At 58.1% G+C, this 26,522-nt stretch overlaps 1 protein-coding gene across 1 annotated transcript; it reads left to right on the plus strand.

Moving 5' to 3' along the window:
• The first annotated feature begins 4,454 nt into the window (after window positions 1-4,454).
• Window positions 4,455-8,081, plus strand: ADRA2B (adrenoceptor alpha 2B). Its single transcript, XM_037056742.1, has one exon. It carries the CDS (start codon window positions 4,893-4,895, stop codon window positions 6,249-6,251), a length of 1,359 nt encoding a protein of 452 aa, XP_036912637.1. The 5' UTR covers window positions 4,455-4,892; the 3' UTR covers window positions 6,252-8,081.
• Window positions 8,082-26,522: the final 18,441 nt, after the last annotated feature.

Genomic DNA, 26,522 nt, shown 5'->3' on the forward strand with positions numbered 1-26,522 from the left:
AGCTCTCAGAGGCTTCCCATCACATGCCTCCATTAAAATATGGCTCTGGTCTTGGAATCTGCACTCTCCGGGAACTGAGGTAAAGCTGGCAGAACCTGGTGGTACAAGGGGAGGAGCACCCCTCCTCTTCTTCAGGGGTGGATAGGGACGATGCTGTCTGTCATGTCCCCATGAAGCCCCCTCTCTCTATAGAGCCCATTCCCTAAGCCAGCTCTGAGCCTAGACCTGTCCCACAAGCCCCACCCTGCCCCTGGTTTTCCAGCCCCGGTTCAGCCCCTGAGAGGGTATTGACCAGGCAGAGCCCAGGTGGCTAGCCACTCTGTCCCGGGGTCTGTGGCCTGTTCTCCGATTCCCAACCACATGGCTGTGGGGACTCACTGATCAATTTATTCAGTCAACAGACATCTGTCATGAACTGGGTGCCAGGCAGGTTCTGTTGTAGGCGCTGGGAATAGCATGGTAAGCAAGACAGAATTTCTGTTCTTATGTTTATTTGGATGGGGAGAGGGATGGAAGGTACACAGGCAGGTAAAAAAAAAAAAGCACCTGCAATCAGGGAAGGGAGCATTCCTTTCTGGTGTTGGCATTTCAACTGAGACCTGAATGACAGGATGAGACTCCCCTGGTGAAAACCTGGAGAAGGAATAGCCAATGCAAAGGCGGGAGGAGGGTGTCAGGCCTGTGGGAACTGGGACATGTAGAGTGGGGAGCAGGCAGAGCCAGGCCCATCAGAGAGGGAAGGTTTTATTCTCTGAGGCCAGCAGGGAGCAGCTGCTGAAGGGTTCTAGGGAGGGGAGTGATAAGGTCTGATTTAATACTTTAAAAGCCACTCTGGTTGCTCTGTGGAAAATGGATGGGAACAGGGAGAACAGCCGGAAGCCACTGCAGTTGTGCAAGCAAGAGCAATGGGGGTAGTGGAAATGGGCAGAAGTGGGTGCGATTGGGGTGTATTTTCAAGGTTGAGGAACTCACACCAGTGACTGGATGCAGGGGTTGAGGGCCACCCTTACAGCACGAAGACCAAAGGCAGAGGTGGGGCTCCAGGACTGTGCATGTCATCTGAGGCTGCTGGAACTGGAATGAGTGCACCAGGGAGCATGCGGGCTGACAGCCTGGAGATCCCAGCTGATGGCTTCTGCTTTCTCCTGAGTGTGAGGCAAAGTCACAGCTTAGGGGCAGAGGCCAAGGGGAAGGAGGGGCAGGGAGTGAGAGGTAGGGAGAGGATAATGAAAGCAAAGCTGATTCTGAACAGAGGGAACCAAGCTCCAGGAAAGTCTGCAGACTTGTGGTCGTGAATTGAAAGCAAGGCCAGTCAGTGCAGTGAGTGTTCTGCTCTGGAAAAGGCAGCCTCTTGGTCGGAGGCAGAAAGTGAGAATCTACTCCTGACCAGGGTTGGGGTGTTGTTAGGTGAGGGTGGTGGAGGGAGGGAGATGGCCGACTGACATCAGAGAGCACTGTTGGAGGGGCTGGGGAGGGGCGAGGTCGGGTCGTACAGGGTGGTCTGAGGATCATCCTGGCGGGTACTGTGCTGCTAGAGCCCTGGCCTGGGAGGACCTGGGACCAGTCTCACCCCTCAGGCCTGCAGGGCTGGGTCCAGGGCTTCCAGCTAAGATGGCACAACTCCCGCTGCATTCTTACAGCCAGGAATGGAACAACTTCCTTCTTTGAGAAAGATGGTACCAGGTCACCTTGCCCCTGGGGCCCCCCTTTCCAAGGACATCTTTTGAGGGCACCTTCATTTGGGCACCCTACTTGCCTGGTACCTGCCTGTCACCATTCAACAGGATGTCTACTCTGACAGAGGGAGCAATGCAGGAAACCCACTGGATACCATCTCAGAACAGTGGTCTCAGCGGGAGACTGGTGCTGTGCGCATGGAATCAAGGAGAGCGGAGAACAGGGTACCTTTTTCTGTCTGTGAGGGTGGTGACAGATGAGTGTACCTTGAAGAGAGAGCAGGGCCCACCAAGCACAGAAAGAGAGTAAGGAGGGTGTTTCTGTCAGAGTAAACAGCCCCTGAAAGGGACTGGAGATAGGGGAGCTTAGGGTACATCCAGGGACCAACATGTAGCCTGGTGGTGCCAGGAAGGCAGACCATTGCCTGCTCTAGGCAGTTCCCACTGCTGGCTGCTCATAGGTCTGGATCTGAACTCTGCCTGGTGGAACAGGATGGCAATGAAAAGTCCGATGTACTTGAAGGAAGCCCTGCTGTGGCCTGAGGCTCTGATTCCTGCAGGGCTGGGTGGAACAGGCAGCTGCGAGGTGTGTGGAGGAGATGGAGAGCTGCAGAGAGGAACAGAAATCCAGTTATATAATGGCCCTCACTGCCCCCAAAGCCAGAGGCACATCTGGAGGGCGGGGCTGAAAGGTGGCAGCAGGTGACACAGCCCGGGGCGGTGGCTGAGCCTCCTGGGTGCTTGTAGACCAGCTCTGGCTGTCTCCACCTGGGCTGGTACCCAGCAGGGCCTGGTGCTGGGAAGACCCAGAGCTGTCCCTTCAGGTAAGAACCCCTCAGTGGGGACCTGAATGGGGCAGTGAGGGGAGTAAAGTTGTTCTGACCTCAGTTCCTCCAGTAGCCCTGAGGCCTGGCCTTTTAAGGAAGATGGGCCAGAGACAAAGGCTGATGCCGATTGTGCTGTCTGGACCTCATCCCCACCCCTGCCCCCACCTGAGTGTGGTTGGAGAGGGCACAAGTCGTCCTTTCCAAGCTTGTCTGGGCCACCAGGGCTCTCCGACTGCACAGCTGGGAACAGGGAGCCACAGAGACAGGCAGGAACTTAAGTGGTTGCTCCAATGTCCACCCTCTGTCCTTCCCCATAGAAAGGGTTCCTGAGACCTCCCCATTCCTGGCAACTGTGGGTGCAGACCCAGCCCAGTGAGTGGGGAGGAGGCATCCATAAATGTGCTTCTTGACAGGGCAAGAGAGGCTGGCTGCCCGATTAGAACCCAGCCCAGCCCAGCCAACACTGGACCCATTTGGCTGTGGGCACTCAAACCTAACAGAGGTTCTGGCTAGGCTGGCAGCCCAGGGTCAAGGAGGAACACACCTCCCCACCCATTCCACGTGTCTGGGGGATCTGAGATACCACCCATCTGAGACTGGGTAGGGATGAGCCATTGTCTGTGTGCCCGAGGTGTTACCATGAGGGTGGAGCTGACAGGAAGGTCCAGTGACCCAAGGCCAGTCCTGCGCCCCAGGTTGGATAGGTACCTATTTATGCAGAGGATGTCATGTAGCACTGTGCCAGAAATACAAGGCCAGGCTCTAGTTTGGGCTGATAGCATGAAGTACTCTGGAAGCACAGAAAAAAGTGCCCCTGAGGCTGCCCAGGCTGGCCCTGGTGGCAGTGGCCAACAGGAGGGTGGGTAGGAACAGGGTTCCTGAGGGAGAGCCATGCTCCACAGCTGTTTGAGGCCAGGATGGGAGTGGGCGGGGTGTGTGTTTAGTTGGAAATTTCTTCTTACGTCAACTCCTCTTCCCACAGCCACCAGAGAGGGGCGCGCAGCGCACATGTGGGCAATCAGCGGGACTGGACAGGGAGCAAGGGAAGCTCCTCCTTTCACACATGATCTTGAGACCCCCAAGATCTGGGGACATACTCTTGCTATGAGTCAACAGGTTGCTTGCCCAGGGCCCCTTTTCCCAAACCAAACAAACCTTTGGCTTCATCTTGGTTGCTGCCTAAATTTGAGTCAAGCCAATTTTCCTCTTATCTCTTTCTCCTTAACGGAGGAAACCAAGGCAGCTGCAGGAGAAACAGGGCAAGCGAAGCCATAAATCTCGGAGCACTCCCCTGTCCCTCGGTCTTGGAGCATTTCAGGGCCCCGGGCACTACGGGCTGCAGAGGGCGGCAGGGGGCGCTCGCCATCCAGCCATCCAATGTCTCCCAGAACGCCTCCAGCCCGACGGGAACCTAGTCTGGGCAGAAACGCTTTAGGAGTTGGGGTTTGCAGCCATCTCCCTGCTTCCCCCACTCCCTCAACTTGGCTTCCTCGGGCGCCGGCGTGGCTGCAGTTTATTGTGCCACAGCGCCCAACACCCACCCACTCTCTCCTTGGGGCTCTTGGGCGATGGGAGCAGAGATCAGCTCGTGCCCACGGTCCTAACTTCCTGGGCTCGGTCCCAGCCCAGTATTCCGTTGGAGAGGGGGTCCCCTTCTGTGCCGCCTGCGCAGCATCCTTGCTCCCTGCACACACCGACCCTTCCACTCCCGCGAGCATCCCTCCCAGTGTCTGGAAGATCCCAGTTGCCTGGCCTCTTGGACCTCTGGTACCCAAAGGCCGAGGGGAAGGGGTGGGGGCGAGACCGGAAAGTCTGCGGCCCCCAGCCCTCCTCCAAGTGCCCCTCCACCCAGAAAGGCACGCCCGCCCGCTCCTGCCCCGCCTCCTGCACCCGCCTCCAGTCTCCTCCCTCCTGCAGAAGCAGCTCGGCTCCCCACTCCCCTGCTGCCGCCGGCTGCTTGCAGGCGCGGCTCCGAGCCTGAGCAAGCTAGCGCTTCGACCTCCGCGCCTCCTCCGAGAACGGGCACGCGTGCCCCTGCAGCCCGTGGGACCCCGCGCCGCAGAGCACGTCCGGCAGCCTGGGGGTGGGAGGGAGCCACTTTCCCCGCTCCCTCACGGGGCGGGGCAGGCAGCCGGACAACTTGAAAAACTTCTCAGGGCGGATCGCAGGGACACCGGGCTCCAGTGGAAGAGGATGTAGGAGAGTGGTGCCTAGCCACAGTCTTCCCCCAACCTCCTGGGCCCCACTCATCCCAGCCATGGGGCTCCAGCACCCTCAGCGCCGCCCGCGGGGCGAGCCCCTCATCTAGCCTAGCTGGGTGGACCAGCACTGTCTCCCTCTGTACTTGCGCTGGGCAAGCAACGCCCCCTCTGGCCGGCTCGACCCTGCCATGGACCACCAGGAGCCCTACTCGGTGCAGGCCACCGCGGCAATTGCAGCAGTTATCACCTTCCTAATTCTCTTCACCATCTTTGGTAACTCGCTGGTCATCCTGGCGGTGTTGACGAGCCGCTCGCTGCGAGCCCCACAGAACCTGTTCCTGGTGTCTTTGGCCGCAGCTGACATCCTGGTGGCCGCGCTCATCATTCCTTTCTCGCTAGCCAATGAGCTGCTGGGCTACTGGTACTTCCGGCGAACATGGTGCGAGGTGTACCTGGCGCTCGACGTGCTCTTCTGTACTTCATCCATCGTGCATCTGTGTGCCATCAGCCTGGACCGCTACTGGGCTGTGAGCCGCGCTCTGGAGTACAACTCCAAACGTACCCCGCGCCGCATCAAGTGCATCATCCTAACTGTGTGGCTCATTGCAGCTGTCATCTCGCTGCCGCCTCTCATCTACAAGGGCGACCCAGGCCCCCAACCCCGGGGACGCCCGCAATGCAAGCTCAACCAAGAGGCCTGGTACATCCTGGCCTCGAGCATTGGGTCCTTCTTCGCTCCCTGCCTGATCATGATCCTCGTCTACCTGCGCATTTACCTGATAGCTAAACGTAGCCACCGCAGAGGTCCTAGGGCCAAGGGACGCCCTGGGGAGTGTAAATCCAAGCAGCCCCACCCAGTCCCTGGGGGAGCCTCAGGCAAACAGCCAACCCTGGCCCCTCATTTGGCTGCTCCCGGAGAAGCCAATGGAAACTCTAAGTCCACTGGGGAGAAGGAGCAGGCGAGGACCCCTGAAGATCCTGTGAGCCCCACCTTGCCACCCAGCTGGCCTTCTCTTCCACATGCATGCCAGGATCCAAAGGAAGGTGTCTGTGGACCGTCTCTAGAAGATGAAGTTGGAGAGGAGGAGGTGGAGGAGGAGGTGGAGGAGGAGGAGGAGGAGTGTGAGCCTCAGGCCTTGCCAGCATCCCCTGCCTCAGCTTGCAACCCATCCCTGCAGCAGCCACAGGGCTCCCGGGTGCTGGCCACCCTACGTGGCCAGGTGCTCCTGGGCAGGGGCATGGGTGCTGCGGGTGGGCAGTGGTGGCGTCGGCGGGCTCAGCTGACCCGGGAGAAGAGGTTCACCTTTGTGCTGGCCGTGGTCATTGGCGTCTTCGTGCTCTGCTGGTTCCCCTTCTTCTTCAGCTACAGTTTGGGTGCCATCTGCCCACAGCACTGCAAGGTGCCCCATGGCCTCTTCCAGTTCTTCTTCTGGATCGGCTACTGCAACAGCTCGCTGAATCCTGTCATCTACACTGTCTTCAACCAGGACTTCCGCCGTGCCTTCCGAAGGATCCTTTGCCGCCAGTGGACCCAGACGGCCTGGTGAGCCGCCTGCCTGCTGCCCTTGTGGGGTTGGTGCCAGGTGGCACCAGGGCCCCCCTGCTTCCTACCCTGTTTTATGTGGCCATGTCCCTGGGGCTGTCTGGTCTCTGCTCAGGTACTGCAGGCCTCATCCTGGGAGCACGCTGGGAGGGACACGAGCAGGGCGCTATTCACAGGGGGCTGTAATAAGCCTTCCCTTGCTGGCTCAGCTATGGGGGAACATCTTCTCCACACCTGCCAGACCACAGAAAAATGGAGGAGGTCTGGAGCTTCCTGAGTGTGGCTGAGGCCAGGCAGGGATAGGGCACCTCCCTCCTGGCACCCTGGGACCCAGTAAGCTTTCCTGAGAACCTTGTGGTCCCTGGCAGGCCACTTGCTTGTGGTGTTTGGTTTCTTTTTCATCTTCCCCACCAAAGAGCAGGAAGCCAGACTTCCACTTTCCCCAAGAGGGCCTGCTGCTGAGGAAGAAGCAGAGACGACGCCGAGTGCCTGTGGACCCCCAACAGGCGCTGGGCGGGGGTTTATGGGTTGGCACTGTCCCTGGGCCCTTCTTCCCCTTCTCCCTGCTCTTGGATTTGTGGTTTCTTTGAAAGCGAGAACTGTGATCTGTGTCGCACCCGGCACCCCTCTGGAGACCTGGCCTCTGCCTCAACAGGACACCCCTGATCACTAGCACTCACCCCTGCAAAATCCAGGGCGACAATAGCTTGCTGCCTACTTGCTGCAGGGAGATGAAAGGCATTGCAGAAAGCTTTGAGCTCTGTGGGGGAACCTAGAGAACCAGAAAATGTGATTATTTGGTGATATAAAAATCTCCTTTCTCTGTGTTTACCACCACCTGTGTTCCTATAGACTTTTGTTCTGTGCCTGGGGTATGTGAATTCCTACCCCAAACTGGAAGTGGGGAGTGGCAGGCAGAATGACTATTTCAGTTAAAGGGTTTCTTTGAGAACGTGTTCTTGTGCCTGCAACGGTTTGAGTTATTATACTGCATGACAACTTCTTGATGTTTTACCTGCAACACCAAGAGGTTTTTTTGTGACTTGGGCCCCCTCAGGGGGAATCAGCCTTTTGTCATCATGCAGGCAAATTGTTTCTCCAAGATAGCTAAAAATACCCACACCCTGGGAACAGTCTGACGAGGGAGACTGTGGCGGGTGACAGAGCCCCTGGGCAGGGTTCACAGCTTGGGCAGGTGAGCCATGGCCTTCTGGACCCCTGGGGGAGCCTCGCACTGGATCACCAGGTAGAGCTCTAAGCCCCAAATGGGTCCCTGGGATGCACAACTGATCCCACCTGGGTGGGTGTTGGCTGGCTACCACCAACCCAGCCGTGTGGCTCTATCCCACTAATGGGGTTCCAGGGGCCTTTTCCTCCTAGTTCTCAACCCCCACCTCAGACCTTGAACCCAGAACAATTTGGAGCACTTGAAGGATGTTTCCAGTGGTCCCCTCTGGCAGTGCCTGCCTCCAGCCGTGAGCCAGTGGGATCTTGGCCGGGCGGGGCCCGAGTGGCAGGGCACTGGTGGCTCTCTAACCCGGGCAGATTGGGAGGGGTACTGAAGGCATTTTCCAGGGTGGAAGGAATGGAGGGGAGCAAAGAGAGTCCTCAGTTCATTCCTCAGTCTCAGTGTGAGGCCAGGGCATTGCCCTGGGGCAGGGCTGGGTAGGTAGGTGGGCCCAGGGGAGGGACTGGCTTCTAACGTCTTCTGATGGTCTCACCTGTGCTCCAGGGCACCCATGCTGTGGTTGCCTGTGCCCCCCCTGTTGTGAAATGCAGGTGTTTTCTTTGAAAGGTTTGAGCTATTTTATCAATAAAAGATATTTTGTAATAAGCACACTGTGTCCTGGTTTCCCAGGGGCTGTGACTAGTTATTCCTCAGCTACTTGTAGCAAACTTGGCACAGGCCATTGCCCTCCCCGCCTCCAGGTGCGGCCAGCTGGGGCCCATCCAGCTGCCTGTCTGTCTGCTTTATCCACGTAGCATCCCCTATTCCTCATGGCGAGCCAGTGCGGGTGGAGTGGCCAGAGGAGCCTGAGGCTGGCTGCTTGGGGAGGGAGGAAAGGGAGCCTGACCTGGAAGGAGGTGGTGGTGTTCTCTGGGCTGGGACCTGGGGGAAAACACCCCGAGGCAAGACTTTTGGGCAGGGAAACAGAACCTGCAAAAAGGGTGCCCTGTGTGATCTGGCAGTTTGAGAGTCAGCTGAAAGCTGGCCTTGCTGGGCAGTCAGGTGCAGGGGTGGGGGCCATCAGAGGGGGTCCCGCACTACCCGCACGGTAGTGGGTAGTGGGAGGGAAGACAGGCTCTCTGCAGACTGTGAACTGCTGCCTTTGGGAAGGGCAGGAGGGGGAGTGGAGCTGATCTGCTTCAGGCTGCCTCACACTGAGATGTGGTCAAGTGTCTGAGCTGGCGTCTCCTCATTTCCGGATAAAGCACCTGAGGCCGCCACCCCCCCACCCCCCCGCCGTAGCTTCCCTGTGCAAAGGAGTTCCGTCCATCAGTCCTCCTGTCCCCCCTCCCTCCGAGAGGGCAGCCTCAGGCCAGACACAGCAGGCTGGTAGCAGGGCCAGTGGGAGACTGAGGGTCGTTAGGGTGGTGCCAGGGTGGTGAAGCCTGGAAGGGGAGTGGGGGAGGAGCAGTGAGGCCCCAGCATCTGAAAGTATAAGGACACCCTTCACCTCCGTGTGACCGCCAAAACCGGTGTCCTTGGCAATGTGGAGCTCTGCTGAGGACTTACCAAGAACACCAGGCCCTGCCCTGAGGAGTTCCCAGCCCTTCCCACCAGCCTGCACCCACGGCCAAAGCCCTGAGGCCTGATGAGGGCAGATCAGGGTAGTTTGTCTGTGCCCTGAGCTGATCAACCTTCAGGAACTCTGTCTGATTACCTTATTAGTTATCCCGACCCAAGCTCTTTCCACCTGACCACATTGTTTCCTGTCGCCCGAGGGCTTGCCAGGGGGAGGGGCTCCCTCCTCGTCTCAGGAGATGGCGGCAGGAAAGTTCCCTGCTGGCGCTGGACTGTCGCCATCTCTTTGTGAATACATTCTCATGTGAGCCTCGCAACCTTGCCAGGTGTGCCACCTTTACAGACGAGGAAGCTGCAGCTGGGTCCCTGAATCACGACAGGGTAGAAGTCAGGTGCAGAAAAGGTGTGGTCCTGTCTCTGGCATCAGCGTTTTTCAGCAGCCTGGCTGGATGCAGCAGGTGCAGGGCTGTGACTGACTGCTCCTGTCTGTTACTGGTACCAGACATGTGAGTTACTGAGGGAGTCTCACAGGGTTTCCACTCCTGCCAGCTCAGTCTGATCCCTGCATTTTATGAAAGGAGAGTCTAAGGCCTAGGGATGGAGGACTTGCCTCGGACCCTCAGCCCTGGGGTGCGGGAGCTGGGCCTGAAACGCGGGTTGCCTAGTCTGTCCTCCACACCATACCTCCATCCTGACCGCAACCAGACTCAGGGATGACAGGTGCACATCTAGGAATCGTCTGCTGACAACCCACCGTGGGCGAGGCCTGTGCTTGGTTCGTCCCTGCTGTCCAATCCGGTTTTCAGGCCCCGGGGAGCAGCACCCTGGGAGCTTGTCCAGAGCCGAGTGCACAGCTGGGCAGATCCCAGGACTGCTGGCTCCTGAACAGGCCTCTTCTCACACCCCTTCCTGCTGTTCTGTGTGAGCAGCACCCAGTTTTGATTGCGACCTGAGCCCATCTTAAGGTCAGAGGTTGATGAAGTGGGTTCAGAGCAGCAGATGTGGGTGCGGAGGCCCTGCTCTCCTGCTCCCTGCTCAGGAATAGTCCTGGAGAACACCTTCGGGTGAAGGCGGGGACAGCAGGCAAGCAGGGGGGCGTGGTGGTCTATCAGGGGGCTGGGAGCTGTCTCGGCCCAGCACTTCCACCTCCAGAGACCGTCCTTGAGTTAGGGGGGCCACCAATGGGGAAGACAGAGAAGAGGTTGGGAAGGAGGGCTTAGGAATACGTCACCCTCTACTGCCCTCACCCTGTAAAACTCTGGGGACACCTTTGAAAAGGAGTTGAGACTCTGCCCCTGCCTCAGGCCAGGTGCTCAGGAATTTGGGGTGCAAGAAATTCCTCTTTGGAGCGTTCTTGCAGGAGGCACCCTGACCCACTTGCTCAGAAGGTGCTGTGGCAGGAGGGCCAGCTGACCTGCCGCCAGGACACAAAGTGGAGGGGGCCTGCGGGTTCATCAGGCCTGTGTCCCCCTCAGTCCTTTGCATGGCTTCTACCTTGTGTGTGTGGAGGAGTGCTGGGAAGGGGCTTTGTGGCCGTGCCCACCTACCACCTGCAGGGGGGGCCGCTGCCAGCTGAGAGGACACGTCTGACCTTCTGGAGTTGGGACTGGGCAACCTTCTGTGGCCCTGGCACTGGCTGGGACTTCTGCTCCAGCACCTGTGGTCTGTGTGCAGCAGTACAGGGCTTCTGTGGTGGTTAAAAACCACGGTGGGGAGGTGGTGGGGAGCCCAGGGTTATGCCTGCTTCTGCCACCACCCGTCTGGCTGTGCCTGGGCACGGCTGGGTCTTTCTCAGGCTCCGTGTCCCAGCCTGCCCATAAGGGGTTGTCTCTACGGTCCCCGGGAGTCCCCAGCATGAGGCTCCTTCTCTGCTCCACCCAAACCCAGCTCCTGGAAGGTCCAGACACTGAAGTCCCTGGAGTTAAATTGTTGTCTTGAGTTGGCCTCCTGGACAGAATCAGGCTGTTTTCCTCAGGTTTGTAGCTCAGTGCAGAGGCAGACTGCGTCTGGAGAGGCCAGTTGGTCTGGGGCCCCCTGTGACGGAATAGCAGCAGCTCAGAGTTGTTGGGGCCAGTGCCTGCCACGCATCACTTGAGATGGGAACCATTACTAGCCCTGTGTCACAGGTGAGGAAACTGAGGCTAGGGAAGTTAAGGATCTTGTCTGAGGTCCTCCAGACCCAGGATAGCAAATCTGTCCAGTCTAATCTTACCTGTGTCACTAACTGGTCTCAGTGTCCGCCCCAGGCCAACAGCCCTCCCTGCCCAGCAAAGCCTCTGGCCTGCAGAGACCCTGGCTTGGGGCTGATCTCCCTGACTGTTGGCACCTCCATTAGAGCAGGGCCCAGGCCGGGGTGGGCGCTCCCACCCGCCCAGACTCTGCTCACTGTTAGCAGAGGAGGCAGGGAGCACTTGGCTAAAATTAGACACTGGGATCCTTCATGCTCCCGCATCCGTCCGGCAGTGTGGGGAAGGCTGTCGTCACAAGGCCAGGGCTGGAAGGAGGCTGAATGTCAGCGTTCGCCCTCCCCAGGGCTCACTGGCTCTGGTCTTCTCACACCCTTGCTGGCCCTTGGCCAAAGGCTCTCGCCCTTGGCTTGGCCTTGTGGCCATCTATTGATTAGCAGTGATTTCAAAGGGAGAGGCCCCCTGACCCCTTAATACCCACCCTTCACTCCTGGGACTCCGCAGTCCCTCTGCCCCTCTCTTCCCTTCCTCCCTTCCCCTCCCCGGGCCCTGGCCACTTCCGGGTCCTCGGTGACTCGCTCCCCCTTCTTTGAGCCTCCCCTCCCTCCGCCTCCTGCTGACTCTGCCTCTCCCTGGGGTGGTCCTGGCTCTTCATGAGGCCTGCAGGCTTCAGGGACCATTGTGGCTGCAAGGGGATTGGAACAGATTCGAGACTGAAATCAGCCTGTGTCCCTGACAAGGGGGTGATAACTGTGGCCTGGTGCCACCCCTTTGGGCCCCTGGCCCCTTTGGCAGGCCAGGCGAGGGAGGTGCAGAGCCTGGCTGAGGGTGCTGGGGCTCTGCCCCCATTTTCCCTGGGGAGGGGCAGGCAGGGCTGGGAGTTGTGCTACTCCAACCTCAGAGCGCCTGGAGCTCAGAATGCCACTACCTCTAACCCCAGGGGACCTGGGCTGCTTCAGGAGAGAGAGAGGGCTGGGCTGGGGCAGTGTGGAGCCTGTGTCCTTATATCGTCCAGTTCCCACCCCAGCCGAGCCACAGCTGGGAGGCAGGGAGCGTGAGAGCTGCCTGTGCCTGCTGCTGGGAGTCCCTGGACACTGGGGGTCAGCAAGGGTTAAACCCAGCCCTCCCCTCCTAGTTCAGGAGAGGGTTAGGTGGGGTGGCCATAGGCTGCCGGCTCCACCAGGCCTCTGGGTGCTCCTTGGCAGGTGCCACTTTGACACAGCTACTCCAGCTACAAATTTTCACTCCCTGCTTGCCTAGCAGCTGGGATTAGGAGGGGCACAAGGCTGGCAACTGTTTAAAGAGTTTCCTCAGCTGTTTCAGAAGCACTGGCTGGGGGGGTCCGGAGACTGGGGTCCAGAGGCCGGGGTCATGGTCCCAGAGGGCCACCAAATTTCTGGGTGACCTTGGGAAAATCCCTTCATGTCCCTGGGCTTCAAATTCCTCACTGTCAGATGAAGGAGTTGGATTGGAGCATGACTAAAATGACGTCCTGGGCACTTCCCCCGGGAGCCACTGGGCAGGGGCAGAGGGGAGACAAACCCAGTCAGTGCGCTCCTGCCCCGCCTGACCCCTGCCTCTCCCTGCCTATCTTTTGCTCTGAAAGCAGCTCCCTGCACCACCCATCAGGGTTCCTCCCCTGCCCACCCCAGGCTCAAGCAACACCCTCAGCCAGCCCCTCGTTCTACCCAGGACACCTGTGTCCCAGGAAAATCTAGGAGGCAGAAACCTTAGAAGGGTCATCTTGAAAGACATTCATAGTCCTAAGGCAGGCTGGGAGCCAGCAGATCAGGGTGGGGCTATGTGCCTGGGAGGCGGGAGGGTCCAGGAGAAGCCAGCCTGTGCCTAACATTGTGTCTAGAGTAAGGCTGGATGGGCAACTGAAGCTGGGGGGCAACAGTGGAGGAAGTGGGTGAGGTCCTTTGGGAGGGGCAAGCAATGGGGGGCATGATCCCGAGGAAACCCTGCTGCCATTGGGTCAGGGCCTAGACATGGCTCCTGAAAATAAACCAGCGCTAGGCCTGGCCAGATAGCTCAGCCGGTTAGAGCATTCTGACACGCCAAGGATGTGGGTTGGATCCCAGGTCGGGGCACACTCGAGAGTCAACAAATGAATGCATTCAATATGTGGAACAACAAATTGAGGTCTCTCTCTAAAAACACAAACAAAACAAACAAAAACAGCTTTAACCCCAGCCGTGGTGGGTCTCCCTGGTGGGGGCAGGAGCTCTGCCTTGTCGGCGCCTGTGCCCCCTCCCGAGGCACAGCCCGGGCCGGGCACCTGAGAAGCGTTTGTGAAACGAGTAAGGCTTCCTAGCAGTCTGTGGCAGCCTTGGCCTTGGTCACTTAAGGCTGGGAACTCTTGTGCTCTGGGAATGTGTCTCTGGTTCAGTGTTTAAATTTTCTGTTTTGTTTTGTTTTTCCCATAGTTCCTAGATAAATTCTGTTGGAAGATTCCATCCTGGCCTTGGCCTTGGCTGGCTAGAGTTGGGAGAACTATCCCGCAGAGCTGGGGGGGGGACACCAGGGCATTCCAAGGGAAGGTGTCAAGGACCCATCCTGGAGCGTGGAGAGTATGTGGGGTGGAGAGGGGACAGGCAGAGAGGTCATGGTTGGGTCATCCCGGTGGCAACATGAACAAAGTTTTGGCTTTGCTGTCGAACTTGGCTTCATAGCTTACTGGCTGTGTGGCCTCAGGCACACCATGAAACCTCTCTGAGCCTCAATTTTCCCATATGTAAAATCGAATGGCATTGGCTCCTTTAAGGTTGCAGCAGTGTATTGAGAGAGAGAAATGATATAGATGTCCTAATATTGTGGGAGGGCAGAGTTGGCATCCACAGATGGACATAGAATTCTGATGGACTCTCTAGACATCTGGGTCCTCATCAAGGTGAGCTAGCAAGGTCTCTTGTCCCCAGGTGTTCCCTGACTCACTGCTCAGGGGTCTGATGGGAAGTGGGTGGACCCTGGGTCCTGGAAGATGGCCCCATCCCACATATGGATCTGCGCTAACCCCCTGCCCTCAGCCCGTGTTTCCATGGAATCCAAAGCCTCTCCTACTCAGAGATTCTGCCAGGCTTTCTAAGTGTGCCGCTGAGAGGGGAAAGCGCTCAGACAAATAAGTCAAATGCTTGCAACCTCACCACTGTGAACCTGGCAGATCTCAGCAACGGATCTCAAAACCCTCTCCCACAGGCCTCAGGGAGCGCTGGGCAGGCAGGGGCAAACACCTGCCGCTCATGGGGGAGATGAAGCCGATGTGCCCCTGACTCCATGGAGAATCCTGGCCTCGAATCCCAGTGGGCGTGGAAGAAAGGGCTACCAGCCTGAATCGACGGGGCTGTTGGACTATAAAGAGGTTGTCTCTGGAGACCCCTAGGATTCCTGTAGTCTTGCTGTGTAGGGCACACCCAGGTGTCAAATGTCAGTGCCCATGGGGACCCCAAAGATTCTGAGAAAACTGTGTGTGGATGCACAGTTGTCAGCAGCGGGGTGTCTGGGGGGCCAGATGTGGACGAGACCAGGAAGTACGGCGGGACCTGGGTGAGTGTGGGGCTTCCTGGGACAGCGCCACTAGACGGGGCCAGAGGAGGGCAGGAAGAGTAGGAAGGGCTGCAGGGCACTGGAGGTCTTATGGCCCCAGGAGTAAGTACCGCCAGGTAAGGGTGCTTCAAATTCGCCTGCCCGCACTGCCTGTTCTGCCACTTGGGAGTCTGATGGCTTGGCCTGAGTAGGCTCTAGGGGCAGAATTGGAGCCCTGGCCCCATCCACCTGCACAGTAGCCCACAGCAGTGGGCGTCCCCTGCCGCCCCATCCATCAGTGGGCTCACAACACCCATCCTGTATGTGGCCCCGCCCCAGCCAAACACCTGCCTCCCCTCTTTGCTGTATTTTCTCCTTGGCACTTATCACCAGTGAGCAGACTGGATATCTTACTTACCTGTCTGCTCTGTCTTTGTCCCCTAATAGACTGTGGGCACCATGACGGCTGGCCTGGTCACCTGTCTCATTCACTGTATAGCCCTGACAGTGCCTGGCAGATAGCGAACACATAATGGCCCCCTGGCCTGCTGTCCTGACACGGCTCTCCACAGGTGCCCTGGAAACACAATGAGGGAGGAAGGCCATGCTTACCTGAACTCCTTGGAAGGGAGGAAGAATGGATGGGGATGGGGGTGGGGTGGGCAGTCAGAGTTTCTAGAAGCAGCTTGAACAACGACTGGGTTGGTTGTCGGCTGAGCCGATTTGGGGGAGCTCGGTGGCTGCTGTGAGTGCCCCACAGCCCAGTTTTGGTTGTGTGAGTGGAGTGTGCAAGTTTGGGGCCTGAATGGAATATCTGGGGACGGAGGAGGTAGGCAGAGGCTGCCCACATCCTTCGTGCCCCATGGCCCCCCACTCCCCGGCCGCAGCACCTGGCAATGCCCTCCACCCTCCATGCCTAACTTGGCTGCAGTCACTGGGTTGACAGCTGGTCCAAGACCAGCAGTTCAGAAGTGTCCCTGCAGAGCCTGCCTGGGTACCTGGACCCCTTCCGCCCCGACTCCCCAGTGCATGGAGCTCTGCGCCAGCTCGAAGGGCTGCAGAGAGCCAACCACACCCTGAGCTCTGGGAGTGAGGACGGGGCCAGGGGAGAGGCCCCCAGCACCAAGGCTGCAGAGCAGTGAGGGACAAACACAGGGACATGACACTTGACACTCGGGGAAGGCAGAACTGTGGGCCTTGGCGGTGCAGGAGGGGGTGGGGCTGAGGGTTTGAAGGGGTCAGTGCTGCTCAGGCTCTGGCCCAGGCTCTGGTGTGTGCTCCCTCACGTTCTGAGGTGCCTTCCGGCCCCAGGCTATCCCCCAGGGGCAGCAGGCGGGCGGGGTAAGGCCTAGGGCCAGCACTCTGCTCCAGAGGCAGCTGACTAAAAATAAGTTGGGATGTCAGGGTCTCCTGGCTCCAGGAAGAGAAGAGGGGTGAGTGTCAGGAGGAGGAGACACAGCCACAGCTGAGGGCAGCCAGCAAACTTGTTTATTTTCTTCTCTCAGGCCGCTGCTCCCTGGGTCTGGGTGAGCGGCTCTGGTCTCCACGGGCCTGCGGGTGTCGCAGACCCCTCACTGCATGCCTGGCACTCCCTTCCCTGTGCACGCCTTTGAGCAGAAGACAGGAACTCTGTGGGTGAAGGCAAGAGGGACCAGCTCCCGAGACCAGTTACTGAGACCAGTTCAGATCCAGGCAGAGAGCCAACCTGGCATTTCAAATTTTGTTACTACCCCAATATTTTACAAATGCATGGGTGGTTTAGGGATTCGTCCCAGGTCACATACTGGCAATGGCTCAAGCCACGCTGAGCCCAGATCTCCAGATTCTCAGGGTGCTGTGGGGGCCGCAGCTCAGACACAGCACAACCATTGCCCCCTACCCTCGAGGAGGGAGCCGGGTGCAACAGGGAAAGGCCGCCTGCGGTTGTGCTCTCAGGCCTGTGGGTTCGGGTGGAGGTGTGAGGAGGTGGGGACAAGTGGCCCACAAGTTGTCAGGGTCCATACATTCACCTTAGCCCACCTACCGGGCTTCCAGGTGCCTCGGGGGCTTGGCTTCTTGATGGTGTGCTTCCCCCTCTGCTCTGCATCCCCGGGGCTGGGAGTGGCTTTGCAGAGGCTGAGAGGTAAACAGGCAGACTCTGTGCCCTCTGCCCCTTGGCTCTGGGGCAAGGCCAGGGAGAAGCCCACCTCTCATCCTGCCCACAGAGCTCATCAGGCAATTTGAGCACAGCCCTTCCTGTCTTGACCCAGGGAATCCTGGCCGCTAGCCTGGGTGGGGCCTCAGAAGACGCAGGCCTCCCCTCTCTGCCCATGCTGCCTTACCCCCAGCTCGGCACAGCAGGTCACCTAGACTTCACTGAATCCTGCCTGTGACCCGTGCACCCCTCTTCTCCTACACACTCCTTCCCATCTCCTCTCCTCACTCAGAAGGGCTTCTGCTAGAGTGAGCCCTGAGTACCCAGAGGTCATGTCTACTTGGCTGCCCTTGAGGCTCAGTGCAGGGCCACTCTCACTCCCCGAATGCCTGTCACAATGCCTGTTTAGGTGTACCCCTCTGGTCACATTTGGCTTAGGCAGTGGGACTGACACCATAGTGAGCTCTTCAGAATGGGGCCAGCCCAGGACAGGCCTGCATCCAGGGGCACAGGAGGAGTCCTGACTGGCCAGCAGCTTGCATGATAGTCAGCCCCCTTCATTCTTTCTTGATTCCTCCCCCTCCTTCTTCTTTTTGTTGTTTTTTCAAGACTATTGATAAATTCTCTAGAAGTGGTCAAAATCCTCGGCCTTCCCTCACCAATGGCCCCTCCATCCCATTAGTTCTCTGTCTCTCTCACACACACACACGCACACACACACAGCCCCGTTCTCCCTCAATAGCCCACGCCTCAGTGGCAGGCAGCTCAGAGAAGGGAAGCCCCCAGCCCCTAGTGCTCCCTCCCAGCAAAATCATGCCCTCCCACACCAGCCCTTCCAGTTCTGGGGGGGGGGGTATTTCAGGGAGGTGCTACGATCAGGGTCTCCTCCTGGAGGAAGCTCCCTGAAGATGGAAGGGTGCTTGTTAACAGAGCCCTGCTCTCACCCCGACACCAGCCTGGCCATGCTCTAGGCCCAGAGTACAGGCCCGAAGGCATGTGAAAGGCCAGTGCCTCATCCTCCCAGAGATAGGGTCACCGAGGCCAAGCATGTATTTGTTGGCTGCCCTTTCGTTGCCTGACCAGGCCACCCCTGCCCCTGCCCTGGGCACTCTGGAGCCAGGATGTCCCACCACCCCAAGCCTGGAGGTCTTGATGTGGACATCAGTCCAGAGGATCTGTGGATGTGAGGCCAATGGCCCAGAGGACAGAGGCTGAGGGACAGCTATGGACTGTGGGTTTCATGGGGGGCTGCCCTCGCCTGCAGGGAGCTGGACGGGAGCCTTGGCCTCTCCTCTGAGATCCCCAAGCCCCACACTCAGGACCCTGACAAACAGAGCCCAGGCCCTGCTACAACGGCAGAAGCTCCTCGATCCCCCACGTACTGGGTGTCCCGTAAATTGCTCTGCCCCCTGCTCCAACTCGGCCGCTTCTGGAGCAGCTCCAGGGCCTCATCAACAGGGTGCTAGGGGAGGCATCTGCCCTCAGCCAACTAGGGTCCCGGGGAAACTCACTTCTCTCAAAGCTATTTTCTCATTTCTAAAAATGAAAGAACTATCTCAAGACAAAGTGACATGATGTCTTTTGAGAGCCAGGTGCATCGAACCTTTTCCCCTCCTTTCTTCTCACCCCCAAATGCTGTCTCTGGCCCTTCTCCGCGGGTGCTGCAGGGAGAGGGGTCAAGAAGAGCACTCTGTAGGCCCAGATCGGCCCTGGGTCCAGGGAATCATGCGGGAAGGAGCTATGTGGAGCCCCAGGCTTGCCTTCAGATTCTGGCATATTTGCTGTGTGACCTCAGAGAAGTTACTCACCTTCCCTGACTCTAGTATTGTCATCTGTAAAAGGAGGTCCCTGCTGTACCTTGTTCAGAGGGCAGTGGGCAGAGATATGTTGAGATGCTGGTTACAGAGACACAGGGCCTATGTTTGCTAGCAGGCTTAGGAAGATGGAAAGGAGGGCAGGGTCTGGGGACTGGTTAAGGGGCTTGGAGGGTCGGCCCCAGGCACTCTTGGACTGGGGAGGCCTCAGCCGAGGCCCGGGGACAGGGCTGGGGAGGGACAGGGCGGATGGAGGACAGGGGCTGCCTCAAGACCTCCCTTCCTGGGCTGCAGCACCAGCCAGAGCTGCCACCTCTTCTCTCCATTCTTCACCGTAATTACCCTAAATGCTGCATCTGTTGTCATGACAAAATTTTACTCATCCTTAGGTAAAGGCATGTGTGCAGGGGAGGGGGGCTTCCTGCAGCTCCGTCACAGGTCCTCACGTTGGGGCTCCCGGCTGGTGCCTCACCCTCCCTCCCTGCCTCCCATTTGGCCTTTCAGAGAGGTGCCTCCTATTTTCTAAATTTACAGGTTTCTGTGACTTTTGTTTTCTCTGTCTCACTTTGTATATGTGGGCCTCCCTCTCCCTTCTCCTCCCCTTCCCTCATCTTCTCCCCTCCTTTTCTCCTTCTCCCCTTTTCCTTCACCTTCCCTGGATCCCCAGCCTCTTTCTTGGCTTCCCTCTGACTCGGTCTGTGTGCCTATCTCTATCTCTCTCTCCCTCCTTCTCCCCCCACCCTTGGGTGCAGCGGGATAGTGTGAAGGTGGGCGGGAACAGGCAGAGCCGACTGGCCGGCACAGGTTTGCTGTGCAGGGGCCTCAAGAATCCTGCTGTGGGGCTCTGAGAGGCGCCCCAGGCTGGTGCGCCCCAAGAGCCTCAGGCCTGTGTGGTTCGTGGCCAGGAAGGCCTGCAACTGCTCCTAGAGAAGCGTGGGCCAAGGGAAATGCCTCTCTTCTGCACCCAGCCCTCTGCCTGCTGCCCGTCCTTCTCTGCGGCTCAGCCGCAGCGCTGTTCTGCCTGGGGTCTCGCGCTTACTGAGTGATCCTGACACACTCAGCACCAGCCTCAGGGCACCTACATGGGTGAACTGTGACAGCTCCAGGAGATGGCTGGGATCATCCCATGCTACAGACCGTGGAAGGGAGGATCAGAGGGGTCAAGAGGCTTGCTCAAGGCCACACAGCTGGTCATTAGATGAGGCAGGATTTGAAATTCCATTCCACAGCCAGTGCTCTCAACCGTGGTGCTAAAGAATCACGCCATCTCTTGAGAGCTCCCTTGGTCAGGCACTGTGTGTTGAGCAACATCTGGAATCCACTTAGCCCTCACAGAAACCCTGCAAGTGGGGACCATAAGCATCTATTTTACCAGTGAAGGAATCATGGCACAGAGAGGTTGAGTACTTTTCTGAAGGTCACACAGTACTCAGGGGTGTGGCAAGATTCAAACCAGGTCGTTTGGTCTCCAGAGCCTGGTCTCTTACATCTTAGTGCAGTTGCTACTTTCTTTCTCTCCTATAGGAAGGGGCAACAGCAGAGAGGGACAGAGAGACAGGGGCATGGGCTTCCCATGTATCGAGGCCCTTCTTCTCCTTCCTGATTCCCTATAAAGCCCCCTCTGGGCCCAACCAGCATGCTTTTGGGAATCAAAGGAGGAAGCAACATGGCGATGGGCGGGCACAGCACCCAGGTCACCAGGAGAGGCCGCACATCTTCTAGCGCCTTGCAGGCTTCTGAGGCAACCCCAGTGCCCTACAAGCACCCCGGCTCACGTCAGTGGACCTAACCCCTCAGGATCTTGGGGGCAAGGAGAGCTGACATTGGCTGGGGAGCCTGTAGGGCCTGGCTTCTGTGCCTGCTGTCCTGGTCTGTGGCAGCAGGAGCATCCACAGCCCTTCTTGCCTGTTGCTCTAGTCCCTAGAGAAAAGCTTGGGCCTTGGAACACACTGTCCCGGAGTGTGGCTGACGGGATGATGGAGAGGCGGGTTATTTTTAACAGCTGAGACTCATCGACAGAGCCTCTTCCAGGCCAGGAGAAGAGACATGGAGAAAGGGTGGAGACCAAAACTCCGGGTCCTCCCACCCTCTCCCAGGCCCGAGAGGCTCACAGGCTTTGTGGAGGCCCTGGGCTTGGCAGGGTGACTGCCTCTTGGCTCTCAGACCTGAGGGGGACCTGGCAGTACTATCCCCCATGTATGTTCCCCACCCCAAAACCACAGGTCTCAGTTGTCGAGGCTCATGCCCCACACGGGGACCGCAGGCAGCCCAGGCCTGGTGTGGCTTTTCTTTCTGTAGTGACAGCTGGTGCCAGCCCTGGATGCCTTTTCTTTCTGTGCCTCTAAAGGAAGTAGCTTCTTCTCCAAGTTCCCCAGGCCCTTCTCAGCTTGAGCCAGAACCACTGAACAACCGAGTGTGGGCCCCGTCGGGCCCCCAGCTCCTCCAGACTCTTTAGAGCTCACTCCTACTGGTCCTAACACCCAGCTTCCTGGGTTCCACAGGAAGTGTGCTGAGTACCCGCGCTGTCTCCCTTCCTCTGAGGACGGTGGAAATGCCCCACCCACCCCCATCTCTGTGCTGAATCTTTCAGTTCTTGCAATGACCCTCTCCTGCCCTTCTGTGTCCCTCTGTGGGTGGGTCCTTTTGTGACTTTCAAAAATCACACCACCACTTGTCCCAGAGCATCATATGGGAGCAGCCTGCTGCTGGGAGTGGGCTCTGTCTTCTTCCTAAGCTCCTTTCAGCCTTTACTGCTGGCCCTCTGCTGGTGGGCAGAGGGGCCACAGAGCCCCTTGCAGGTAAGCCTCTCACTGCCAGCCTTTCCCGCTTCCCTTTTGGGGGTCCCCTCTGGCTTCTTCTCCCAGTAGAAGGCACACATCTGGTTTTCAGGTGTTGTTGGGCCCTCAGGGAGACTGTGTGTGTGTGTGTGTGTGTGTGTGTGTGTGTGTGTCTGTAACATCCTTGGCAGCATGGGGACCAGCCCACAGTGTGTAGCCCCCTGAGCCCGGGGCTGATTTCCTGCTTGTTACTCCTCTTGTCATTTTCCTCCTGTCCACTGAGATGGAACTCCAAGGCCACCTATCCCAGACCCGAGGGGCAGGTCTCTGCAAACACAGCTTTACCCATCGAGGAGCCTGAGCTCTGCTCCCCAGGGTGGGATGAGGGGTGGCTGGAGTGAAGAAGAAGGACAGAGAGCTGAGGAGGGGAAGGAGAGGAAGAGATGGCAGTTCTGGCTCTCCCCGCGGTTGCTGTGTGACCTCTGGCAAGCTCCCTCCCCTGTCTGGGCAGTAGCCCGTCCTCTGTGGACTGGGGCAGCCCAGTGCTCACAAGGTTGTTCATGAAAATGAGGTGAAATAGGGTAATTCAAGCATGAGAACAGAGCAGCCTGTGGCCAGCAGTGGGGAGCAGGGCGGGATGGCGGCCACTGTGGTCAGTTGGGCAGTGATAGGGAGTGGGCACAGGGAGGAGAGGGGTCATCAGCTGAGGTCAGGGTCTGGGGCTGCAGAAATCCTGCAAGGGGCCCTCCCGCCCACCCCATCATGGGAAGCCCGGAGGGACTATGAAGAAGAGAGGGTCCAGAGGGGCAGCAGAGAGACAGGGAGGTGTGTGAAGGGTTCCCAGAAGCAGGCACCCTGGGCACCAGGTGACCCATACACATCAGGAGACTCCTGTCCTTCTCCCCAATCAGTGTTCCAGGCCTCCCCCTTAGGAGTTCCCCAGCCTTCCCGTGTTCCCACCACAGCCACCCCATCCCTCCCTGCAAGTGAGGCCTGAAAAGGCTGCCAGAAGATGGTTTTCCTGCAGAGCACACTCAGCATGGGTTAATGGCTCCTCCCCAGCCCTGAGTAATGTCCCTGGTGCACGCAATAAACAAAACATGGTTATCAGTCCTGGTCCTGCTGCCACTGCCAGCTCCCAGACGTTCGCAATAGAATTACAGCATCCTGTCCACCCTCCCAGAGCCAGTGCAGCCTCCCTCAGTGGCTCCCTGAGTGAGGCCTGGTGTCCTGCCAGGGCCCCCGCAGAGACCCTGTGGCTCAGGCTTTAGTGATGGGCTGGGACACACGAGGCGGTGCACTGGAGCAGGGGTCCAGACACTTCACTCTGGGCCACCTGGGACCTGCTCACGTGGCCTCTTGGCCTCCTCTCCTTGGCCCTGCCTTCCCCACCTCCCTGTGCTTAGCAGCTTTATCTCTTTGGAACCCAGACCTGCCCATGGCACTTTCTTGCTTAAAGCCCATCAGTGGCTCCTCACCACCCACAGACAAAGTCCAGATGCCTTGACCGGTGCTAGGGACTGTCACACGTGGTCTGCTCTCTCCATGGCTGCGTTTGAGCCAGCACAGGTGCTGGCCATGCCCTCCAGACGCCCAGGTCCTGGAGGGTGTATGGGAGGAAGCACCGGATGGACGCTCGGGGAGGAACCGTCCAGGCTCCTGACATGCTGGCTCTCCTTTTGTTCCCGAGCACTGTTAGACCATGTTTCCCAGTCCCCTTGACCCAGGCATGAATTGGGCCAGTGGGAAGGGGAAAGCAGAGACCTGTACCGTGAAAGTCTCCCGTGTGCACCCTGCCCCTCAATTTTCCTCTGCAGCAACCTCAGAGGCCTCCAGTAAGAGGCGGTGGCACCAGAGGCGGATTAGAGCCTGGTCCCTGAGTCACCACTCAGAGGACAGCTGCCTGACTCACAGGGGACTACGGAATGCGCAACAATCAGTTAGTGCTAAGCCACTGAGAGTTGTGGGGTTTTTTTAGAAATATTTTTTAAAAACATTTTATTTATTTATTTTTAGAGGGAGAGAAACATTTTTTGGTTGCCTCTTGCAGGCCCCCAGCTGAGGGCCTGGCCAACCACCAAGGCTTGTGCCCTGATTGGAATCAAACCAGCAAACTTTTGGTTCGCAGGCCACTGCTCAATCCACTGAGCCACAACAGCCAGAGAAAGTTGGGGGTTCCCGATGCTCTGCAGAGTGTGCAGGCAGGGTTCCCCACTGGAGCACGCTATGGTCTGTGGCAGCTGTCCCCAGGAGAGCACTGCCCACCCCGAACCCTGTGTTGGAGGCTCAGCCTGGGGAGTGGGCACAGACCTCCTGCCCTCCTTACCCCCAGTCCACCTGCCCCGTGAGGCAGCTGCAGCCGGCAGACAACCTGCACACACAGCTCACGTGCTGAGCATCTGCATTACAACCTGCAGGTCACCCAAACGCCCTGATGGGGACACCAGTGGGCTTCTCAGTGGGAGAGGGTGACACACCCCAGCTGTTGCTGTCCCTCTCTGGTGAAGTGTACGTGGTCACAGCCCACTGCCCTCCCTCGTCCTCCATCCGGCTCCTCCAACCGACACCACAGCAGCAGCATCACCCATGTTTGTCAGTGATTTCAGGCCCCGTTTTGAGTGGCACAACTGCTGTCGTGTAACTGTCCTCTTATTGCTGGAAACGTAGGAGGCCTCTGGTTTTTCAGTGCAACAGAAAATGTCCCGAGGAACAGTTCTGAGCACAGAGCTTTCTCTGGCATCACGACGGCCCGCCAGGGGGCTGGGGGACGCTGCTGGCTCAGGGCTCCTCACTTCATTATCAGACATCGAGGGTGCAAGGGCCCTCAGAAGTGACCTGGGCCCTCCTTCCTCAAGATGAGATTCAGTCCAGAGAAGGGAGGGGACCCGTTAAGGTGACAGGCAGGTTTGTGGTGCTGCTGGCATCTGGATCCAGGAATCTGCTGCTCCTTCCTCTCCTTGAAGCTTCATGGAAAGAAGCTTCATGGAAAGACCACACTGCAAATGCCCCTCCAAGGAGATTTAAAAACATGTTTATTGAGATGCAATTTGCATACCATATTCACCCATTTAAGGTGCACATGTCAATGGGAAGATCTCAGAAGTATGACGCTGAGTAAAAACCATATAATGGACAGGGGCTATACCACAAAACCGCAGACTGGAAACACAAGCACACCCGAATCACGCTGGATACTTCTAAGGATTCGCGGGCATTTAAGGACATGCACTGGGAGACAGAGGGAGGAAGGAGGGGGATAAGGGAAAATGGAAACAAATCCTGTAGGTGGCACTTCACAGGGCCTGCAGGTGGGGGTGGGCCATGAACGTGAACAGAGGCATGTGCCTAACTCTGGTGCTGGACAGGAAGAGGAGGGTAGGTACTGTGGCTGCAGGGCCTGTGAAACAGTTGCAGGTAGCCCTGCAGGGAGTGGAGATGGGGGAGCCCACGCAGGGCAGCCGCCTGGAGGTCTGGTCTCTTACTATGCAGGCCCAGGCAGGAAGGACTTGGGAGACACGACCTTCTGCGTGCCTCTCTGCTGAGGTAGAGCAGGAGGCTGAGCCAGCCAGAATTCTTGGGCTCTCTCTGGATGAGCGTAAAAGGCAGTTGTCCCCAGTGAAGGGCAGGGACCTTGGCCCCTGGAAGCCAGCCAAGGGATGCGGATGCTAAGAAATGCACTAATGTGAGCCACTCTCGGCGGCCCTGGCTTCCGGCTGGCCAGCCTGGAGCCAGGGCTGAACTCTTCCCCGTCCTTCCCTGACATCCTCCGCCCTGGAAGCCAACGGCTATGCTTGATGCTGGGCTGCAGCTGGAGGGACCCAAAGGGCAGAAGAGAGAGGAAGTCACTGTGAATGCCTCGGAGCTTGACCTCATCTGCTGCCTAATTAAAGCGACACTTCCCAGTGCTGTGTTCACTGGGCATTGACTCCAGGACGTGGCAGCCATGCCAGGGCTGGGGGAAGGAGCAGGTGGGCTTTGCACCCCTGGAGGAGCCATCCCACAAGTAGGCAGGCAGGAGGGCCATGTGGTAAACTGGGCTCTGAGAGGCAGATGACGTGGACCCTGTCTCTGCCTGTTGCTTTACAAATGTGTGGCTTTGGACAAGCTGCCTCCTCTTCAAGGAAGATGTGAGGTCAGATTCACTCCCAGAGGTGGAATAAGTTCCTTTGTAAACTGTGGAGTGCTGCCCTAGTGGGAGCTGGGGTGGAGAGTTGGCCTTCCAGCCAGTGATCCAGCTGGGCAGAGCGGTTCCCGTGGCAGGCAGGTGTCTGGACTGCAGGCTGGGCCCTTTTCTTTTGCATCCCCTTCCACAGTAGCCCTGGGACTGGGTCATAGCCCTGGCCACCCATGAGTTTAGAGCCTACAGAGACTCTGTCAGTTTGCATTTTGCAAACGAGAGAGGACTGTCCTCATGAGGAGGGTTATTACAATAGCAAGATGGGCCTGAGACCTTTGGGAAGCACATCACTAATGAGAGAGCAGCCTGCTCAGCAGTGAGGCCCTGAGAGAGTCACAGCAGCTGCACAGACCAGCTGGCCAGTGCTTTCAGGTGTGGCTGTGGCACATGCCTCAGAGAACTGGCGCTTGAGTTACTCACAAGTGTACTAGTTCAGCGGCCCTTCTCCTGCAGCTAAGCCCCTTGCCCAAGGTCACAGGGGATGGTCAGTAATTGTCCTGGCCAGAATTCAAGTTCTTTGAGCCCTGAACAGCTGCCCAGGCTTGGGGGAGTTTCCACCTAGAGGCCCCACTCAGAAAGTATGCTCGTTTAGAACCTATTACACAGCAGCCCAGTGGGCAGCTCTGTGAGGGGCAGGTGATGGTGGAGGGGCACAGCATCCTGTCTAGCTGCCCCTCCCAAGGATACTTTGGTGGAGCCTCACTCTGGCCTGACCTCATCTGCCCACGCAGAGGTTCCATCTATAGAGCTGTCACCTGGCCACCCAGGTTTTGCTTGCTTCCTTCCAGAGACAGGGAACTCACTACTCTGTGGGCAGCTGGACCCAGTATTTCTAGGTGAGTTGGCAGGATGGACTACAATACCTTCTGCACCGGCCACCATGCTGGGCCTGGGGAGGTGCCCAGATAATATGTGC

The sequence above is a fragment of the Sturnira hondurensis genome, unplaced genomic scaffold, assembly GCF_014824575.4.
Source record: "Sturnira hondurensis isolate 20B ecotype Veracruz unplaced genomic scaffold, ASM1482457v3 Scaffold0009178, whole genome shotgun sequence".
NCBI lineage: Eukaryota > Metazoa > Chordata > Mammalia > Chiroptera > Phyllostomidae > Sturnira > Sturnira hondurensis.

Bases quoted from the DNA above. Each gene is read 5' to 3' on its own strand.
- ADRA2B (XM_037056742.1), top strand. From the start codon at position 4,893: ATGGACCACCAGGAGCCCTACTCGGTGCAGGCCACCGCGGCAATTGCA.